The sequence below is a fragment of the Eubalaena glacialis genome, chromosome 15, assembly GCF_028564815.1.
Source record: "Eubalaena glacialis isolate mEubGla1 chromosome 15, mEubGla1.1.hap2.+ XY, whole genome shotgun sequence".
NCBI lineage: Eukaryota > Metazoa > Chordata > Mammalia > Artiodactyla > Balaenidae > Eubalaena > Eubalaena glacialis.
In genome coordinates, this window is record NC_083730.1 from 51,876,771 (window position 1) to 51,897,125 (window position 20,355).

Genomic DNA, 20,355 nt, shown 5'->3' on the forward strand with positions numbered 1-20,355 from the left:
CCGTCTCTGCTCCTTTGTGCTGACACACTAAGATAATGGACAATTAAGAGAGCCTTCACCGCAGGTGAAAGGATGGGGTTATCACTAATATAAAGGAGCCCATGGGGTGCTGGGGGATGAAGGAGAAGAGGAATGGGGATTTTTAAAAGGAATATAAAACACACAGATGAGATGCCTAATAACTGTTCACGTATTGCTCTTTCACAGGGAATAATGGTGAGTGATTGGAGTGTTCAGTCTTGCTTCCTGTAACTTAAAAAAAAAAAAAAAAAAATCTGGTTCATTGCATTTGACCCAAAGTATGCTGAAAACTTCCCCCTGTGCTGGTGTAGGGAGCCCAGACAATAAAGGGATTTGTTTTTGTAGAGTCTGGCTCTTAGACTGCCTTCCATGGGGTTTTGCAAATTGACTGCTGATAGTCTAAGGCAGTGGTTGTCAACCTTGACTGCTTTCCCCAGGGGCCCCCCGGCCCTAAGAGAGTCTGATTTAATTGGTCTGGGCAGGGACCCAGTATTTTTTAAAACTCCTTGGACAATTCCAAGGTGTACCCGGGTTGTGGGCTATTGCTACAGAGTTTATAACAGAAGGATCAAGTCCCTCAATATTTGGTTTCCCTGGCAGACTGTGTGATTCTTTAAGAGATTTGAATAATGGCGTGTGTGCTGCTATTAGAGAAGGTGTGTACTGCATACGTTTCTAATAACGACCTAGTGTTTGTGTGGACCGCACAGTTAGCATTCAGGTGCCTCTGGAGAGAAGTCCCTCCTCTCTTGACTACTGTTCTTCGCTTGCCCTCACTGTCTTTTAGTTTCTGTTTGCTTTTTTTTTCTAGTAGATTACTGAAGCTTCCTCTTCCTGGGATAGCATCATTATGCAATTTAGTACCGGCAGCTTTGTACCTGCTCTTCTTAATCTGATAGGGGCAGCTGTTCTGCATGCATGTAAATTACAGGGGAATGTTGCTCATACCATTTAGCACTCAGAAAAGTGAGACAGCCCTGAGTATCTCCAAACTGAGTAGAGAGGTTAACTGATTTTCTTTTGACTTAAACTTTCATTTGTCTCCAAGAGCCCCAAAAGACAATGGAGCACACTGCTTCTGATAGGTATGGGTTCTCCTCAGCATGAAGAGATGTGTGTGATAAGATAAGATGGCTTGAAAAGAGAGCTTGAGGGAAAGGAATAGGAGGGGAGGGAGAGAGAAGTATTTTAACTGCTTTGACTGCAAAATACCCCCTGGTAGCCAGAGATAAGACACCTTGAGCTACTCAGAAGACCTTAAACAGGATGTAAATGAAGCCAATAAAAATCATTTGAGATCAAGCTATTTTTCTACTCCCCTCCTATTTCCAGCTCTGACAGCAGAAGGCTTAATTTACTGTATGGCATTCCGCACTTACGTGCAGAACCCAGGAAGTTGCCAGCGACTGATAGGAGCCAGTGCAAAAAACAAGATATCTACGGTTTCTAGAGAGGGCCAAACTTCAGGCATTTAATCAGCAATCCTAGCCACGCCTTCCGGAGTGGAAAAAGAGAGTATTGCTGATCTTCGGAAGCCCCCTTCCCTCTTCCCCTCTTCCTCCTTCACTTATTCATTTGCTTTGTCTTCAGTTTTATGACGACCTTCATTCTTTGAAATGGTTCACAGGGTGAGCAGCATTTCATAGCCTATGGATATTTCTCATCAAGCTAATGCAGCTTGAAAGTAATTATCCACCAAAGTTTAGGAGATAGACCTTTCCAGGTTCACATTTGAAAGGAGCTGTTTACTCACAACTTCGTATCCTAATCATGTAACATCCAGCCTTTATGTACTTGGAACTTTATAACTCTTCAAAATGGTTACTGTCTTCTTCTAGAAATTCACAAGCTGCTGCCAACAACACTCTTCTATAGAGAGGAAGTGACTTATGGGAGCTAGTTGAACACGACACTGAAAAGATTTGAAGCTTGGAGTCCTACTCATAGTGGGAGGAGGCAATGTTAAGGGATGGGAAGGCAAAGGATAATGTTGTCCTTTTCTTTCTGGAAAAGCTGCTTCTTGGAAGAACTGGGATTCATTTTGGTCTCTGAATGAGGGAGAGAAAGCTCTCCGTCTCCCTTGCTGTAGTGCGGAGCGGGAAATATGGAAAAGGCGCAGCCACGCGGAGCAAACTTGAAGCAGAGGATTTCAACGATTCAGAGGCGATAAAAGACTACAGTGGTTTTCAAACTCAGTAATACAGGGGAAGCACCCTAAAAGCTTGCTAAAAATGAGGATTTCTGAGCCCCATCCCTAGAAGTTCAGAGTCAGTAGACCTGGGCAGGGGGGTATGTGCGGGAGTTTGCATTTTCAACCACAGTTCAGGTGACTGGGGAGCAGGTGGTTGGTGGATTATGCTAAGAAACGCTGCCCTCGGTCGTCTGGTTGGGGCAGAGGGTAGGCCTTTGGTTTCGTTGTGTGGAGTCATGGTAGCCGCAGTAATCACAGAGGAAGGGGAGCTTAGAGGAAGGTGAGGAGGACCCTTCGTTGTATCCCTCATTGGATGAGTGGCAGGAATTGTGGTTCCAGAGGCAAGAGCGTGAGGAAGGTGAAGCTGACCATGCGCTAATTCGATGGAACCTTTTCTTCTGCTTTTATTTGCCAATACCTGACCCAACCAAACCACTCCCCTCAGAGGAGAGGATGGAAGGAAGAGACCGAGCGGGAGAGAGATTGTTAAGGAAAACAAGAGGGGTGTGTGTGTGTGTGTGTGTGTTTGTGTGTGTGTGTTTATGTATGTGTGTGTCTGTGATTTTTCTAGCTAGTAGCCAGAAGTAAAATTAAAGTAAGAAATGAGCTGTCATGATGTGTCAACAGCAGATTACAGGTTCATAGAATTGTTAGGTTTTTGTTTTCCTCTGTACATGCGTGTACACGTGTGTCAATTAGCATAAATTGGTTTTGTAGTAGGAAAAGAAAACCACAGTGAAATCTTTAACAACAACAACCAAAGAGAATAATGTGAAACACTATTTTAAGTTCACTCATTTACCCATAGAAACTAGGTGACTGGGTGGCATTTGAGGCAGTTGTTGTTTCAGTGGGAGGGTAGGGAAGGAGGGACTGGGAGAGTTACCTGACACATAGACCAAGCTGCTTGCCTGGACACGGGGGCACTAGGGCTTGGGTTTTAGTGCCCCCATCAGCTCCTATTGTTAGTGCAAGATTATAACCTGTTACTCATCCTCACCAATCTGTGTGTTCATCTGTAAGATTAGCACTTTTTTTTCCCTAAAGACTAAGGCTTCTCACAGATCTTAAATCTAATGTTTCATATATATGAAAAGTTAGGAGTGACAGCCTTGAGTTTTTTTTCTCTGTGTAGGCTTCAATCAAATTCATTTATTTTCTTTCCTTTGATCCCTCAAGTCAGACCCAGAGGTATGCATAACCCATGCCAAACAACATCAGGTCATCTTAAGAGAGAAGAGTAGAGCTCAGATGTAGGAGGAGGCTTTGTGAAGATTCAGAAACCAGCGCTTTCTTACAAACAGCATTGAGTCAATCAAGATCCCAGAACTGTGCTAGTCAGTTTTATGTCTTTGGGTATTGGAAACATGATTTTGCAAGGGTCAATAAGCCTTGGAAATACAGATATATGCTATCCATATATCCCTTTTCAAAAGCAAATAAAACAAAAACAAAGAAACAATGCTGTAAATTTCTCTATGAAAATTATTCAGAATTGGTGCATTTCACATGTGAACTAAGCAGTTACATGTCCAATTCTTTATTATGTGACTAGAGTTTCTTAATTTACTCTTATTTAAATCATATTAGTACGCTCAGTTTTCGGTGGAATTTTGTGTCCTCTGTGTTGGGTTCTGGAGGGATAGGGGTCTTTATGTCCTTGTGAAACAAGTGCGGATGGAGTCTCCAAGGCTCCCAGACTCCAACCAGCCTCTTTAACTCTCTTGTTACTGTGGCCACACTGCCTTGTATTCTTTTCTTATACATTGTTTTGTTATGTTAAAATTATCTTGGATTTAGGCAAAATGAAATAGTATTACTTGGAGGTATCATGGGGTTTTTAAGGACTGACTCTGTCACCAGTTTTGGGATATTTGGCAAGAAACTTCATCTTAGTTACATATATAAACAGACATATATACATAACACACACACACATATATATACACACATGTATATATACAGACACATATATTTTACTACAATTACATATACACATGTGTAAACTATATAATTGAGTATACAAAATATATAATTTAATAAAATAATATAATTATATGTAATATATATTAATCGGTAAAAAAATAGCATCATAAAGACTTCCCCTAATGAAGTGTTTCATTAAGACATGATTGCGCATTTACTCATATTAAGTGGCAAATTACTATGATTAATACTGTGCAGTGAGAAATAGCAAAGATATTTCAAAAATGTATGCCTTGATTTAACATAAATCATTAAGTGTGTTCTGAGCATCAGTCAGTCCTGCATAAAAACGTACATGCACACATAGCCCGTGCCATACTTTTGACTAGTACTGGTTCCCATAAATAAATTACCAGGACTGTTAACAAGAAAGAAAATGATAGAATGAACTGGTTTGAATTTTATTTTTATATTCATTCTAGGGAAGAGTAAATTGAACCAAAAGTGAGAAATAGAAAACAAAGGGAGAATAAGGTACCTGGAAAATCCATTAAATTGATAATCAGCATTATTTTCAGGATTGCCTCTTTCAAATTTTGCCTAATTAGGTAAATGAAAAAAAATAACTACATGAATAAGCATACTGATATTAATGATCTGTGTAGAAATACTTTGTTATGCCCTAATTAGAGTTATTTTAAGAACATACTTTTGTCCTTTGCAGTTTATAAACATTATCTCATTTAAAATAGATGACTCCTGGGACTTCCCTGGCGGTCCAGTGGTTAAGACTTTGTCTTCCACTGCACAGGCTGCGAGTTCGATCCCTGGTCGGGGAGCTAAGATCCCACATGCCTCACAGCCAAAAAACCAAAACATAAAACAAAAGTAATATTGTAACAAATTCAATAAAGACTTTAAAAATGGTCCACATCAAAAAAATCGTTAAAAAAAATAAAATAAATGACTCCTTATATCATTTGTGTTACTTGGGATCCAACATCACTTTTCAGTTTTAGTTTTACTATGTAAAAGTTAATGATGAAAGTTAATGATGTGAAAGTTAATGATTCTGTTGAAACACCATAGAAATTCTGTCCTGTGAGGACGCATTGGCAGTTTGTCCTGTAGATCTCGACATATGCATAAAATCTCAAGATAGTGTAGCATCCTCCAATTTTTAAATACCACCGCAGCATATAACTTCCCCATAAAATGCATAAACACTGATTGAGGAGTAGGCAACACAAACTAGTTTGAGTTGCAGCTGCTGTGTGGTTGGCTAGGTGCGCTCACTAGCTTTTCTACTTCAGCCTGACAACTTGTGTGAGACAGTCTCTGCCTTAAAATAAAAAAATGATTATTTGTTCCAGATCTTACGAATTCCTATCATATTTTAGACACATGAACATCAAAATCAAGAACACTGATGTCCACCGTATTATAATACCAAATGGATAATTGTAATATTTCCCCCCTAATCTTTGTAACAGCTTTTTCTATATTAGCACACCGTATTTATCACTTTACTGCACAATGAACCCACAGGGGGTGCTAATTGGTCATTAATTAAATTTTAGCCTTTCAACACTTTTGTATTCTCCAGTGGCTTTATCTGCAGTGAAGTATACGGTGTGGCCTTTTTAAACTGCCAAAAATTCATGTCAGCTTTACTGCTGCCGTGGATATAATACAGGTGAAATTCAGCTCTAGTGAACACCATTTCAGGACTGTTATAATTCCTTGTGACCAAAAGTTCGCCAGCCTTGGACCAAAGCCTACATGTTGGAAAGTATTCAGTAGAGTTCAACATGACAAAACATTCTCATAGACCAGACTCCTCTTTGAAATACAGAATTTGATTTCTTTGTTTAAAAATTCTAGTGTGTAGGGCAATTCTTCGAAAAACCATTAACATGGTGGAATGATTTTTCTGAGGTCCATCATTCACTAATGAAGCCATTTTCAAACTTAGTTTTCTTAGTGGAAGAATCCCTTTTATGTTATGCTACCCCAGTGAAGAGGTTAATTTAAAATTACTAATGATTAACTTGGTAGCACTGAGAAATTTGCTGAGTATATTTCAAAAGGTGTGGCTATATTTTCAAAGCTTAATAGGTATATTTCACACTAGAGCAAAGGATTTTGAAGCAAAGTAGAATTTGCCCTCGAGAAATTTCTGAACAGGTAAAGTAGTGAGATATTGGGCTGGAGTCAGAACTATGGGATGTGGCTTCAAGATTTTGAATGCAAGCCATCCCATTGTTGGGATTTTATTCCACTAATGAATTAATCACAGCTTGCCAGTGTGTGCCGCTATTAAAGAATGAGCTCCTGCACATTGATTTTCAAGATAACTACTATTAGCGTTCAGATTTTTTTTTGGTATTTTGGTTTATTTTTTATTTTATTTTTTATTTAATTTTTGGCCACATGCTGGTGGGATTTTAGTTCCCTGACCAGAGATTGAACCCGGCCCCTCGGCAGTGAAAGCACAGAGTCCTAACCACTGGACCGCCAGGGAACTCAATTCCTATTTCTTATTTTTAAACAAAAATGCCTATTAAGTCCTTTAAAATTCTTAGAATTTCAATATGAAGAAAGCAACCACTAAATTATAGTTAATTTTTATTCCTCTGTAATGTTTTCACATTTATCAGTTATAACCTAACGGTAACTTTGACTTTTAGAGTAGTAGTAATAATTTAGTACATGTTTATATTGTAGCAGTTCAGAAAGCTCTTTCATACAATGTCATGTTTGATTCTTATGATATCAACTATGGGGAAGGCTGGAATTTTTCTGATATTATAGACAAGGAGGCCAAGACTTTAAAAAAAAAACAGTAATTTCTAGAGTTCATAAGCTAGTTATCAGACCTAAACACATAGTAGGTGTTTAATAAATGTTGGTTATATAAATGAATAAATGAAATAAGCAATGAAGAAGTGCTTCAAATTCTTTGTGGTATGAGGTCATATATAAATACAAGACTTCTAAGTAACGAAAACACGCCTTCTAACTCAAAATAGTTGAGATTAAAAGGAAACAGACTTGGGAAATTCACCGTGATGATGGCTGTCATTATTAAAGGAGAGATAAATACATTACATGATGTAGAATGCTCACAGCCACAGCGCTGTAAACAGATGTGTAGCATATGATTGCCAATTACTGAACGCCAAGAGGTTGGTGCTTATCATTAGTTATATATATTTTTAAGTGAGCCAAAAGATGGAAGCAGCAAAGCCGTGCTTACCCCCCCACGTAATTGGAAACCGCTTTTCCTTCTGTCTGGCTTCAGAAACACGTCTCAGTTTCCGTGAGAGAGACAATGACTGTTCTTTAACTGGTTTCACGTCAGCTTTTTCCTCTGATTTGAGAGGTGGAGTTAAGTGTGAACTGCTTAAGAATGCACTGTTTTCTGTTTAATTTGGCGGCGGAAGATGGAATTCATTGAGCTCCGTCTGTTCAAATGAACTTGAAGCAACAGCGAGCAAAACATTTGTACTTCTCCGCACACGTAACAGAACTATGTCTGGTGAAAGAGGCAGCTTGGATATAAAGCCCAGGATTACCTAAGGAGGACGGCGCGGGGGTGATAACAACTTATCTCTTTGGCTCATCCAAAGCATTAAAGGATTGTTGGGGAAAGTGAGCCTCTTTTTTATTAGGGAGTATTGAAAGGAAAAAAAAAAAAACCTCTGAGCTCTGATATCTGGAATTCATCTTGACTGTGTTAAAAAATGTGCTCCTCCAACTCCTGCTTCCACAGCTGCTATCATTAATGAGTGACCACCCTTTCCCCTCATAACCTAACTGTTAATGCATTTAATTGGTCCTTCCAGAACAGTTTGTAATATTACAGAATTTAAAAGCGTCTGTGAATTACAAGTCATTTTAGAGTTCACTTTTCTCTTTTGAACACCCAGTAAAGAATATTCCTTTTCAAGTAATTAAATAAGTTACATGACAAAGGAGTGAATTTAATGTGGGACTGTTGATTTTTTTTTTAAAGTATGATAGCTATATTATTAAAGTTGCAGCCTTTCTCAAACTGTTGACATTTCTGTTGAGAATGAAAGGAAACAATTGTGTAATAATGCATAATGATTTATTTAGAATGACCATCTCCTTCAGCAATTTAGATCATTGCTTTAAAATGTATTGTGCAATTTGGCGAGATGATTTTAAATATGATGATGCAGAGTTGTTACTGTGATGGCTCTGGGTTAACATGACAAATATCCTTGTTACCTGTGTCTATTAAACACACATTTCAAAATATTGTTCTCTCTTGATAGCACCTAACTTCTCTCAGCCTTTGTGCCTACCTGTATATTTCCCTCAAGATTCTCAGTTTAACTGTCTTAAGGTGTCTTAAGTTAATGAGTGGAAAAAGGACTATGAACTCTAGTATGAAAGTTCAGAACTGCTCCTAGAGCATGCTGGTAGAAAGAAAGAACCATTTTCAGCCAATGGAGGAAATAACCTGGAAATTTGCTTTGGTCTCATGCTTTCACCTACTGTCCTACGCTTAAAAAAATCATCTACTAAATGAACTTATTTTGATGTTAAATAATGCAGTGATTGTACTGCTAGTGTTTTAAGGATAAGAGAGGTAATTTCCGAAGTCCACACTTGGCTTCGGAATTACATAACAAAATACTTGTTCCAAGGTTATCTGTCTGTAAAGACCCAAGATTATATCATATGTATAATAATTTAATACTTGGATTTATGGTCCATTAACTTTTAGATACCACCAACAATTTATATTTTATTTTCTTGGTGGCTGAATATACAACTGTGAATGCTTAAGGCACTATTTGGGCCAGTCCCTAAAGCTGATATTCCAGTGGTTCAATTAAAGAAAAGAAAATGTTAAAATATGTTTGTAATGTACACATTAAGAAGCTTACATGTGAAAACGTAAATACATGCAACACATATAAGTCTTTTTGTTTACATATGCAGCTTTTCCTTCAGCGATGATAGGTGCCCTAGAAATATTCACTAATCTTTGTAACACCCCAGAGGGTAAGTAGCAAGAATTATTATCTTCATATTGCAGGTGAAATACCTAGGTAGGGGCAGATTAAATGACTTGGCCAGGTCACTCTCTAAGTCAGTTATGAAGCTAGAAATAAAACTCCGGACTCCCGACTTTTAGTTCCCATTCTGAGTTATTGCTCTTCGAAAAGAGAGGTACCAGAGCTGTCAGTATTCGGGCTTCTTTTCCTCACTTGAAAAGTAACCAGTGATGTAAATCCTGTCCCTGTTAAAGAAATCTTGCTGTGTGGCACTTGCACACACATGATACTGAGTCCCCAAGGGCGGTTTAGTGAGTACTCTGCCTTTACAATGAATGAGCTCAGGTAGCAAAAGGACATCAGTAAGCCAGCTTCTTGTGGGCCCGGCCCTACGAAGAACTAAATGTATTGGAAGTTTCCATAACTTCAGAGATTCGGATCACTTCTTTAACATGTACAGTGAGTCAATCCACTTTGTTACTTGACTTTCTCCTTAATAATTTCAGGATTGCCCGTATTGTTGGAGTCAGCATTCTAAAATTAGGCTTGGTCCCTGCCCTCCAGAAGCGTGTACTTTACCCTAAGACTAAGACATGCTTTATGGTGCAAAAATAAAAAGCTTTAGCATCACCCCAAACGTTCCTGTGCATCTTCTCTTCCCCCTTCTTTGACCTTATTTTTTTATTGGCTACTTCAGTTGGATTTGAAAGCCAAAGAATGGCCAGACCCTCAGCATTTTTCTTCCACAATGACAGGCTGTAGACGGACATTATCAGCCCCCCATTTGGCAACCCAGCAGCCCTTCCCAGGGTGTGTTCGTCTGTCCATCCCCCAGTAGCCAGGATAAAATCATAGCCAATCTTTGCTCTCTCCTCCAAGGTTGGTACATGAGGGGCGATGGCTCATGTCACAGAGGTACTTTGTGCTCTGGTGTCTTTTTTTTTCTGCACAATCCCTCCTTCTAGTATGACTTCACTTTTCTGTTAGTGAGCACTTTCCCCCATAAATATGACCGAACAGGTGTTGCTCTGCCGCTAACTGAGTTTCCAGCTGTCATCCTCCGACGTAGACCCAGCAAAATCTGTTGTTTCGTCCTTTCAGGCAGACTAGAGAACCATCAAGCCCGAGATGGAGGTCTTCCTTGCAGGATATGGCAGTTCTGTTGCCAGAAGATGGTCGGGAAAGCCTGGCTGGCTAACAAAGACAGGCCTTCAGCTGCTGGGTGTAGTTCCAGCTCTGCATCCCCTTTGGCAGGAGCACAGAGGCTGCTGCAGTGTGGCCAGCCAGCAAAATTAGGAAATAAGGACCTCTTTTATTTACTCAGGCTGCTGAATCATGGGCATTCCTGTCTGCTTGGAGAAAAGTCAGGCGGCTCTCCTTTCCACTGAAAGTCTCAGGAGTGTTCGAGACTTTCATCTCCGAGTGTTCACACACTTGTTTTAATGTGCTTTATGGAAATGGTGAAACTCAGCAAGTACAGTTGCTGTAGAAAAACATCTGCACTAACTATGCACACACATTTGCATCTTTAAATAGACTTTTAGGCCACGGAGCTGGTTTCCAGCAAAGTTTTTGTTGTTGTTGTTGTTTTTCTTCTTCTTCCCGTTGTAAGAGCTATAGCTCTCTGAGAGTCAGCTGGTGTGAAGTGACTGATTCCAAAAAAATTAAAATTTAACATGGACACGTTAAGTACTTCACATTGAAATGCAGAAAACCTGCCATAACACAGAAACACACTTCTGTAAGAAGTAGCACTTAGTGAGTGTCGAAGGGTAAAAAAGTTCAAGTTGACTCAGTAACGGGAGTTGAAAGAATCCTCCATAGTTTCTTCCAGATGAAAAAAAGAAATTGAAATTGTTTAAGTCTGTATTAGCCATTTAAACATAGGTTGTGTTGTGAATGCCAAAACGCTTAAGGTAATGGGGACGAGTAGCTTTCAAAGACTTAGGTAGACCTCGGAGAATGTTGGCAACACCACCACACCACAAAAGTCTGGGGAGATTGTGATACCCTTAGAGCATGGATCAACAGCCCTGGGAGTCTTGTCAGTGAGTTCCTTGTGCATCCCAGGGAGAAAAGGCCCACTTACAACACTAGCAAATGAGCGTTTTACAATTTAGATTTTAAAACAGAAATCAGCCTTTCGCTGAAACCTTTGCTTATTTTTCTAAAAGTAGCATTCCCTGCTCAAACTTTTTACTTCTGCTCTGTGGCCTCAATCCCTCAGCCTGAGCCTTAGGAAGCCGGTAGGTGATTTCCGTGTATCTCAGTTACAAGGACACATCATCTTTGATTATCACGTCCTCTTTTTCCCAAGACCAAGTAATAGAGACAGGAGAGAGAGTGAAGGGAAGGTTTCTAGCTCCCTTGAATCTTGGTTTGAGTAAAAACTTGATCCTGACCCTCAGCTCACTTGACTATATTTGAAATTTATAAGCTTAGGAGAACAGTTATGTAAGAGGTGTATAGTCAGGCATGGCCCACAGACAAGAACCTGATTTAAGCATGGTGTCATGTTTATAATGGTCTATGGCTCTATAATTCTTGGTGCATTTGTATAATAATATATCATGCCTGGGCATAATCTGCAATTTAATAATAAATTCACTTGCTAAATTTTCAGGCTCAGTAATTCTATTCTTTCAGTCTAGATGCATGACAAATTCTGATTCACTGTTTTCCCCAACTGTACAAATGAGATGATGTGTTCGAAAATATTTTTAAGTGAAACAACAGGATGTAAGCCTAAACAAGGAATGTGTGAAAAGTGGTAGATTTTCTTCCTAGAATGCTGAGCAAATTTAATAAAGAGTAAACTTTTTAATTAGGGGACATATTTCAAAACTTTGGTTTGTTTTAGGGCTACCAGCTTTAGGTGGCTTATGTTTTTTAAGGGAAAAGCTAGACCATCATTGAAGTTGTTTTTGTTTTTAATTTTTCAAAATTGTTTCTCTGTATGTTGGGTGATGAGTTTATCTGCATATATTCTTTATGTGTATTCACCTTTAAATTGAAATCACACCCACAATTGTCAGACTCTTTCTTATGCTGGAAACACGTTAGGTTATAGACGTATATAAATGAGGATGCAAAATCATGTGGTTTTCAACTTGTATTGCGAAGCTCTGTTGCAGTGGGCAGGGATCCAGGAATGGTGTTTGGTTGTTTTCTCAGAGTTAGATGGTTGCCATCTGGCATTGATAGTGAGATGGTGTTGTCATCAGTTTCTAGATGCAGGAAAGGAATGATCCTCATCTGTTTCCTGTGGATAAGCAAGAGGTTGATAATCTAGTAAAATCTTGTTACCTTAAAGAAAGCAGACGTGGAATTTGTTTACATAATGCTTGCCAGTTTCTACTTTTATGTTAATAATATAGCTTGCTAGTGAACTTTAGCTTTGAAGAATTTTAAAATGTATTTGATCATATTCTAATTGCATCTTATTAGAATACCCCAATAATATTCTAATTGAACCTATTATTCTAATAGAATCACTGTCTCCACCAGGCACACTCCATGGTCTTTACTTGTCTGCCTTTATGAAAAATCTTGCTCCTTTGGAGAGTGAAAAGCTTTTACAATGTCTTCCGATCCTGAATGATAGATTGTTTTGAAAAGCCAGAAAGAGGTTTTACAACCTGTTTGAGAAGGTCTCATTTTCCACTTGAATATTAAGAAAGTGACAGAAGTAAGAGTGTACACTAGCTACAAACATGGTTAAAAAACCACCTAATATAAAGTAGAGTTACTTTATGGATAACTTGCTAAGGTTATATCTGGCTTTCAGGCTTGTTTGTCTTCTCTTTGTTACCCATAAATCTTTCAGCATTTAGCATAATCATTTATCACTTTTCCTGTTTCCAGTTTTTCACAAGTTGCTTTGTCTCTGCTCACCTCAAAGTGCAGGTCCTGTTTGGCTAAGGAAGTTCATGCTGCTGAAGCTTTTGCAAAAGGAAGAAATGGTGGGCCACCTCTTGAACTTTCCAAACAAAATACACTATTACAATCTGGCCCTTGTGAAACTCTCATTTTTTTCTTGATCCTGGCTGATCCTAGCTACATGTAATATCTAGCAGTGCCCTTCTAACATCTAATAATCCATTTTCTGGCCTATGCCATTCGAATCTTACAGTTATTGAAGAAATCCTGGTTGTCTTTTATTACACAAGACATAATTATTATTGTGTTTTCTGTCTTCTTTCATGTGCTTACTTTTTAATATTTTTTTGCTGCATGCAATAAGGTCTGTATCAATAAGAACCCCATAAAAGATTCTGGTCTTCAGAATTGCCTTTTTATATAAAAACAAGCAAAATGCAGAGGGAATTTTTTATTAAATATTAGACATCTGGGTTGACTGCATTAATTTTAAATCATTCCTGTAATATTTCCTCTTTTCATTTGGTCCTTCAGATGCTCACATAATATGCAAATCATTTTAGAATGAACACAAAAGAAACATTAAATATATTAAAATCTCCATTTTAATAAAATTGTCAATGCATAATATATACCTTGCTTCTAAAGAAGAATGATAAAAAGTAATAAAAGGGTAATTTAGGCACAGAACTATTTAATATCTTTTTATATTTTACAATCCAGTGAAAAGTAAATTTAGAATAAAAGCTTGGGGCTCAGATTTGAAAGTGTTCCACTCAAATATTCTCTCCTTTTTTTTTTTTTTTTTCCCTGAAAGGTTCTCGTTGGTCCCACCCTGTGTACAGTACACTCACAGCGGTACAGTAAACTCACTCTTGAACTCTCAACACGGAAAATGAAATGTTCCGATGCTTTCTGTTGCAGATGGAGTGGATGTGGAAGATGACCCCACTTGCTCCTGGCCAGCTTCCTCACCTTCGAGCAAGGACCAGACTTCCCCCAGCCACGGAGAAGGTTGCGATTTTGGAGAGGAAGAAGGTGGCCCTGGACTCCCTTATCCATGCCAGTTCTGTGACAAGTCGTTCAGCCGTCTCAGCTACCTAAAGCACCATGAGCAGAGTCACAGCGACAAGCTGCCTTTCAAATGCACTTACTGCAGTAGGCTGTTCAAACACAAGCGGAGCCGAGATCGCCACATCAAGCTCCACACCGGAGACAAGAAGTACCACTGCAGCGAATGCGATGCTGCGTTCTCCAGAAGTGATCACCTGAAGATCCACTTGAAGACTCACACGTCCAACAAGCCATATAAATGTGCCATTTGTCGCCGTGGGTTCCTGTCCTCGAGCTCCTTACACGGACACATGCAGGTTCACGAAAGGAACAAGGACGGCCCCCAGGGCGGCTCCAGGATGGAAGACTGGAAGATGAAGGACACGCAGAAGTGCAGTCAGTGCGAGGAAGGCTTTGACTTCCCGGAGGACCTCCAGAAGCACATCGCAGAGTGCCACCCCGAGTGCTCCCCCAACGAGGACCGGGCGGCCCTCCAGTGCGTCTACTGCCACGAGCTCTTCGTGGAGGAGGCCTCCCTGATGAACCACATGGAGCAGATGCACGGCGGGGAGAAGAAGAACTCCTGCAGCATCTGCTCCGAGAGCTTCCACACCGTCGAGGAACTGTACAGCCACATGGACGGTCACCAGCAGCCAGAGTCCTGCAACCCCAGCAACAGCCCTTCCCTGGTCACGGTGGGCTACACCTCCGTGTCCAGCACGACTCCGGACTCCAACCTCTCAGTGGACAGCTCGACCATGGTGGAGGCCGCCCCGCCCATCCCCAAGAGTCGAGGGAGGAAGCGGGCCTCTCAGCAAACCCCGGACATGACCGTCCCCTCGAGTAAACAGGCAAAAGTCACCTACAGCTGTATTTACTGCAACAAGCAGTTGTTTTCGAGTCTGGCGGTTCTGCAGATTCACCTGAAGACTATGCATTTAGATAAGCCAGAGCAGGCCCACATTTGTCAGTATTGCTTGGAGGTGTTGCCCTCCCTCTATAACCTCAATGAACATCTTAAGCAAGTGCACGAAGCTCAGGACCCAGGTCTGATCGTGTCTGCCATGCCCGCCATAGTCTACCAGTGCAACTTCTGCTCCGAAGTTGTCAACGACCTCAACACCCTTCAGGAACACATCCGATGTTCTCACGGATTTGCCAACCCTGCGGCTAAGGACAGCAACGCTTTTTTCTGTCCCCATTGCTACATGGGGTTCCTCACTGACTCTTCCCTCGAAGAGCATATAAGGCAGGTCCACTGCGACCTCAGTGGCTCCCGATTTGGGTCTCCAGTGCTCGGGACTCCAAAAGAACCAGTCGTAGAAGTCTATTCTTGTTCCTATTGTACAAATTCTCCAATATTCAACAGCGTTCTTAAACTGAACAAGCACATCAAAGAGAATCATAAAAACATTCCCTTGGCCCTGAATTATATTCACAACGGGAAGAAATCCAGGGCCTTGAGCCCCCTCTCTCCTGTGGCCATAGAGCAGACATCTCTTAAGATGATGCAGGCGGTCGGAGGTGCGCCCGCGCGGCCGGCGGGAGAGTATATCTGTAATCAGTGTGGTGCTAAGTACACGTCCCTGGACGGCTTTCAGACTCACCTGAAAACTCATCTCGACACCGTGCTTCCGAAACTGACCTGTCCTCAGTGCAACAAGGAGTTCCCCAACCAAGAATCCCTGCTGAAGCACGTCACCATTCATTTTATGATCACCTCCACGTACTACATCTGCGAGAGTTGTGACAAGCAGTTCACGTCGGTGGACGACCTTCAGAAACACCTGCTGGACATGCACACCTTCGTCTTCTTCCGCTGCACCCTCTGTCAAGAAGTCTTCGACTCGAAGGTCTCCATTCAGCTCCACTTGGCCGTGAAGCACAGTAACGAGAAGAAAGTCTACCGCTGCACGTCCTGCAACTGGGACTTCCGCAACGAGACAGACCTGCAGCTGCACGTGAGGCACAACCACCTGGAGAACCAGGGCAAGGTGCACAAGTGCATCTTCTGCGGCGAGTCCTTCGGCACCGAGGTGGAGCTGCAGTGCCACATCACCACCCACAGCAAGAAGTACAACTGCAAGTTCTGCAGCAAAGCCTTCCACGCCATCATCCTGCTGGAGAAGCACCTGCGGGAGAAGCACTGCGTGTTCGACGCCAAGACGCCCAACTGCGGCGCCAACGGGGCCTCGGAGCAGGTGCAGAAGGAGGAGGTGGAGCTGCAGACCCTGCTGACCAACAGCCAGGAGTCCCACAACAGCCACGACGGGAGCGAGGAGGACGTGGACACCTCGGAGCCCATGTACGGCTGCGACATCTGCGGGGCGGCCTACACCATGGAGACCCTGCTGCAGAACCACCAGCTGCGGGACCACAACATCCGGCCCGGGGAGAGCGCCATCGTGAAGAAGAAAGCCGAGCTCATCAAGGGCAACTACAAGTGCAACGTGTGCTCTCGAACCTTCTTCTCGGAAAACGGCCTCCGGGAACACATGCAGACCCACCTGGGCCCCGTCAAACACTACATGTGCCCCATCTGTGGGGAGCGCTTCCCCTCCCTCTTGACTCTGACCGAACACAAAGTCACGCACAGTAAGAGCCTCGATACCGGAAACTGCCGCATCTGCAAGATGCCGCTCCAGAGCGAAGAGGAGTTTCTGGAGCATTGCCAAATGCACCCCGACCTGAGGAATTCCCTGACGGGATTTCGCTGTGTGGTCTGCATGCAGACGGTGACCTCCACCTTAGAACTCAAAATCCACGGGACGTTCCACATGCAAAAGACGGGCAACGGGTCTGCGGTCCAGACCACGGGGCGTGGCCAGCATGTCCCCAAACTGTACAAGTGCGCGTCCTGCCTCAAGGAATTCCGTTCCAAGCAAGACCTGGTGAAACTTGACATCAACGGCCTGCCCTATGGTCTGTGTGCCGGCTGCGTGAATCTCAGTAAGAGCGGCAGCCCGGGCATCAGCATCCCTCCCGGCACGAGTCGACCAGGCCTGGGCCAGAATGAGAACCTGAGTGCCATGGAGGGTAAGGGCAAGGCCGGGGCGCTGAAGACGCGCTGTTCCAGCTGCAATGTTAAGTTTGAGTCTGAAAGTGAACTCCAGAACCACATCCAAACGGTCCACCGAGAGCTGGTGCCAGACGGCAACAGCACACAGTTGAAAACGCCGCAAGTATCGCCCATGCCCAGAATCAGCCCCTCCCAGTCGGATGAGGTAAACTCGCCTTTTTAATGTTTGTTCTTTAACCTCCTCGAGAATCCGTCTCCACTTTACGTTTACACTTTGCTCAGCTTTATTTATTGTCAGGTGCCGAGAGATGCTTGGATCAAAATGCAGTGGTGTTTTTCCCCCATAGCCATTAGCTAGCAATTACTTGCTTCTTGATAAGCAGCATTTTGGCTTGAATGGTGCAAAATAGGACTAATTCCAGACTCCCTAGGATATTGTCTTCTCTATGACTGAAGAGACCTGCACTCATGCCAACACTACCTGACATCTGGAATCTCAGCGTAGCTTCGCTGCGAGTTGAAATCCCCAGCTATGACTTGTGTGTATGGCAGAGAGATAATGACATAAAAGTAAGATGCTAGGAGCCAACACTCTGGCTTAGAGTAAATTAAAAAGAATATATATATTTGTGGATAACAAATTGGGTAGGGGTGGCTTTTTAATACCGTGTTGTCAACACTCACTGTTTGTCTTTGTCTTCTGGGTAGTGAGGAAGATGTTTCCAACAACAGGAGTTTTTTTTTTTTTTTTTTAAAGGAATTCCTTTATTTTTATTATTTATTTATTTATTATTTTTTATTTTTAGCTGTGTTGGGTCTTCGTTTCTGTGCAAGGGCTTTCTCTAGTTGCGGCAAGCAGGAGCCACTCTTCATCGCGGTGCGCAGGCCTCTCACTATCGCGGCCTCTCTTGTTGCGGAGCACAGGCTCCAGACGCGCAGGCTCAGTAGTTGTGGCTCACGGGCCCAGTTGCTCCACGGCATGTGGGATCTTCCCAGACCGGGGCTCGAACCTGTGTCCCCTGCATTGGCAGACAGATATTCAACCACTGCGCCACCAGGGAAGCCCCACAACAGGATTTTTTAAAAGCCCCTACATTTATTAAGCACCACGCGGTCAACATTCGTTTTAAAGGCACTCTCCCCAAGTCTTCGCGCTCTGGGTTTGGGTTTCAAAGTGAACATGTTTTGTTTTTTTTTTCTTAGTTGAAGAGTCGTTTCATGTCTTTTTTCCCATAATGAGTCTGAAAAACAAGTTCATTTACAGTGAAATAGTTTTGTAAGTCATCATTCCTTGAAGCTGAGCAGAGGATGGCTCATTTTGTTATCATTTCTTTATGCTTTATCACCTGGTTTCTAATAGCTCTCTCCCCTTCCCTACCTGCCCCTATCTGGAGATCCATCCAAATGAAAACCCCAGGGAGACCTATCTCCCTTCAGTCTGGGGTCACTGCCTTTTCCTTATCTTGCCTCTGCACTCACACCATCTCCAAGATCCCCCTGCATCTCCCTGCAGATAGCCATCACTCAGCTGGTAGGGGAAAGCTGAGAAGACGAACGCAGAGCCCATCCTCCTGAAATGTGCATCTGTGTGACAGGCAAACTCCCAAACTTTGAAGCTGCCTTCCCTCTCTCCTCCTCAAGTAAACGCGCACCTTTCTCTCATCTAAATAAACGAAATCCTTTCAAACTGGAAGAACGTTGTTTTGATAATGGCTCATGACTCATGTGTTGGATCAAATCATTTCTTTTGAAACAAATATTTCTAGTTGTAATCATATGAAATGAATTACTTTTTCCAACTTTTTATCTCAAAAATGTTTAAACTTATAGAAAAGTTAAAGGAATAACACAGTGAACATATGTATGTGTCCGCATATCCATGTCACAAGTTTATCAGATATGAACATTTTGTTACATTTTTCTCTCTCTTTGCAACCTTTTTAATTAACCTGAGCTACATGAAAGTAAGTTGTAGATAACATATCTCCTAAGAAAAAGGGCATTTTCCTATTTAACCACAATATCATTAGCTCAGGCAATTATTGAAATCAGCTAAAGAAATTGAATAAATCCATACTATCATCTATAAGTCTATATTCAGATTTCCCCAAATCTCCCCCAAATGTTTTATTTTTAAATGCTCTTGAACAAGATTTCTTAAAAAGTCTATGCAGAAAATTATTCCTCTCTTTTGTCTTGTTATGCTTAACATATATAGAAGAGTTTTTATATTCAGGTTTAATTTAAATAGTATATAAAAGCTGTTTAAAATGAACCTCTCTCTCTGTGTGTGTGTGTGTGTGTGTGTGTGTGTGTGTGTGTGAGACTGTGGTGGTATGTGTGCATTTAAAACCAAGCAAAATCTAGCTTTTGTGTCTTAGTAGATTGTTTATGGAGAGGCAAATGCCTGTTTCTTCTTATCTGTTCATGGTTTAGATTTTCTGATATTTCTAAATTGCTCTATATTATAATACCACTTGAGGTGAAATATTTTAGAAATGAAGGAGGACGTATGAATAGTCTTTATCTGTTAATTTGGTTAGAGTTGATTAGGAAAATTTATCTTTAAGGGATGGTCAAGTCTTCAATTATACCTAAAATCTTAATGATAATTTATAAAGCTTAATGGTATGCTTCACTTACATAAAATAATATATAAAGTACTTTAAAGCACTTTTTAATTTTAATTCTCACAATAGTGTTTTTTAAGCACCTGCTACTGAAGGTTAAAAATGACTCCATGCAAAAGAGTACCTCCTTATTAAATCTGATTAGTAACTTGTAGCAGTGTCCTTAATTGACCAGATATTAAGATTCAGTTGTACATTTTTTCTTTGTGCCTTAACAGTACACTAATCTATTCAACATTTTCACCATTGTTACTATTTTTTCTTTATTATACTATTTGTCATAAAATTTTATGTGCCCACTTCCTTTCTGATACTCTCTACCATAAAAAATGTAAAGTAGACCATACTATTTGGACTTGACATAGAAAATTATCTAAACATATGTAAAGTTTTACGAAAAGGAGCCTAAAAAGAATGCATCGGCAAGAAAAAGACATATAATAAATATTAATTTGTTCCCATTTTTTGTTAGCCAAGTTAAGCTTCTATGACCTCTCATTGTGAGTATTATGTAAATTTTTCACCAGTGGAAGTAAAGGCAAAGTTATTACATAAGACTTTGCCAAAAGACAGGCATGCCATGTGGGACTAAACTTTATCACA

The 20,355-nt window shown here is 41.2% G+C and overlaps 1 protein-coding gene across 4 annotated transcripts in view; it reads left to right on the forward strand.

Annotated features, from left to right (window-relative positions):
• ZNF521 (zinc finger protein 521) overlaps positions 1–20,355 on the forward strand; it is a 280,496-nt gene that overhangs the window by 102,428 nt on the left and 157,713 nt on the right. For all 4 annotated transcript variants that reach the window (XM_061168987.1, XM_061168986.1, XM_061168988.1 and 1 more), the window contains one exon: positions 13,975–17,327. In XM_061168987.1, the coding sequence (XP_061024970.1) occupies positions 13,975–17,327 (3,353 nt within the window). The remainder of the gene's footprint in view (positions 1–13,974; positions 17,328–20,355) is intronic.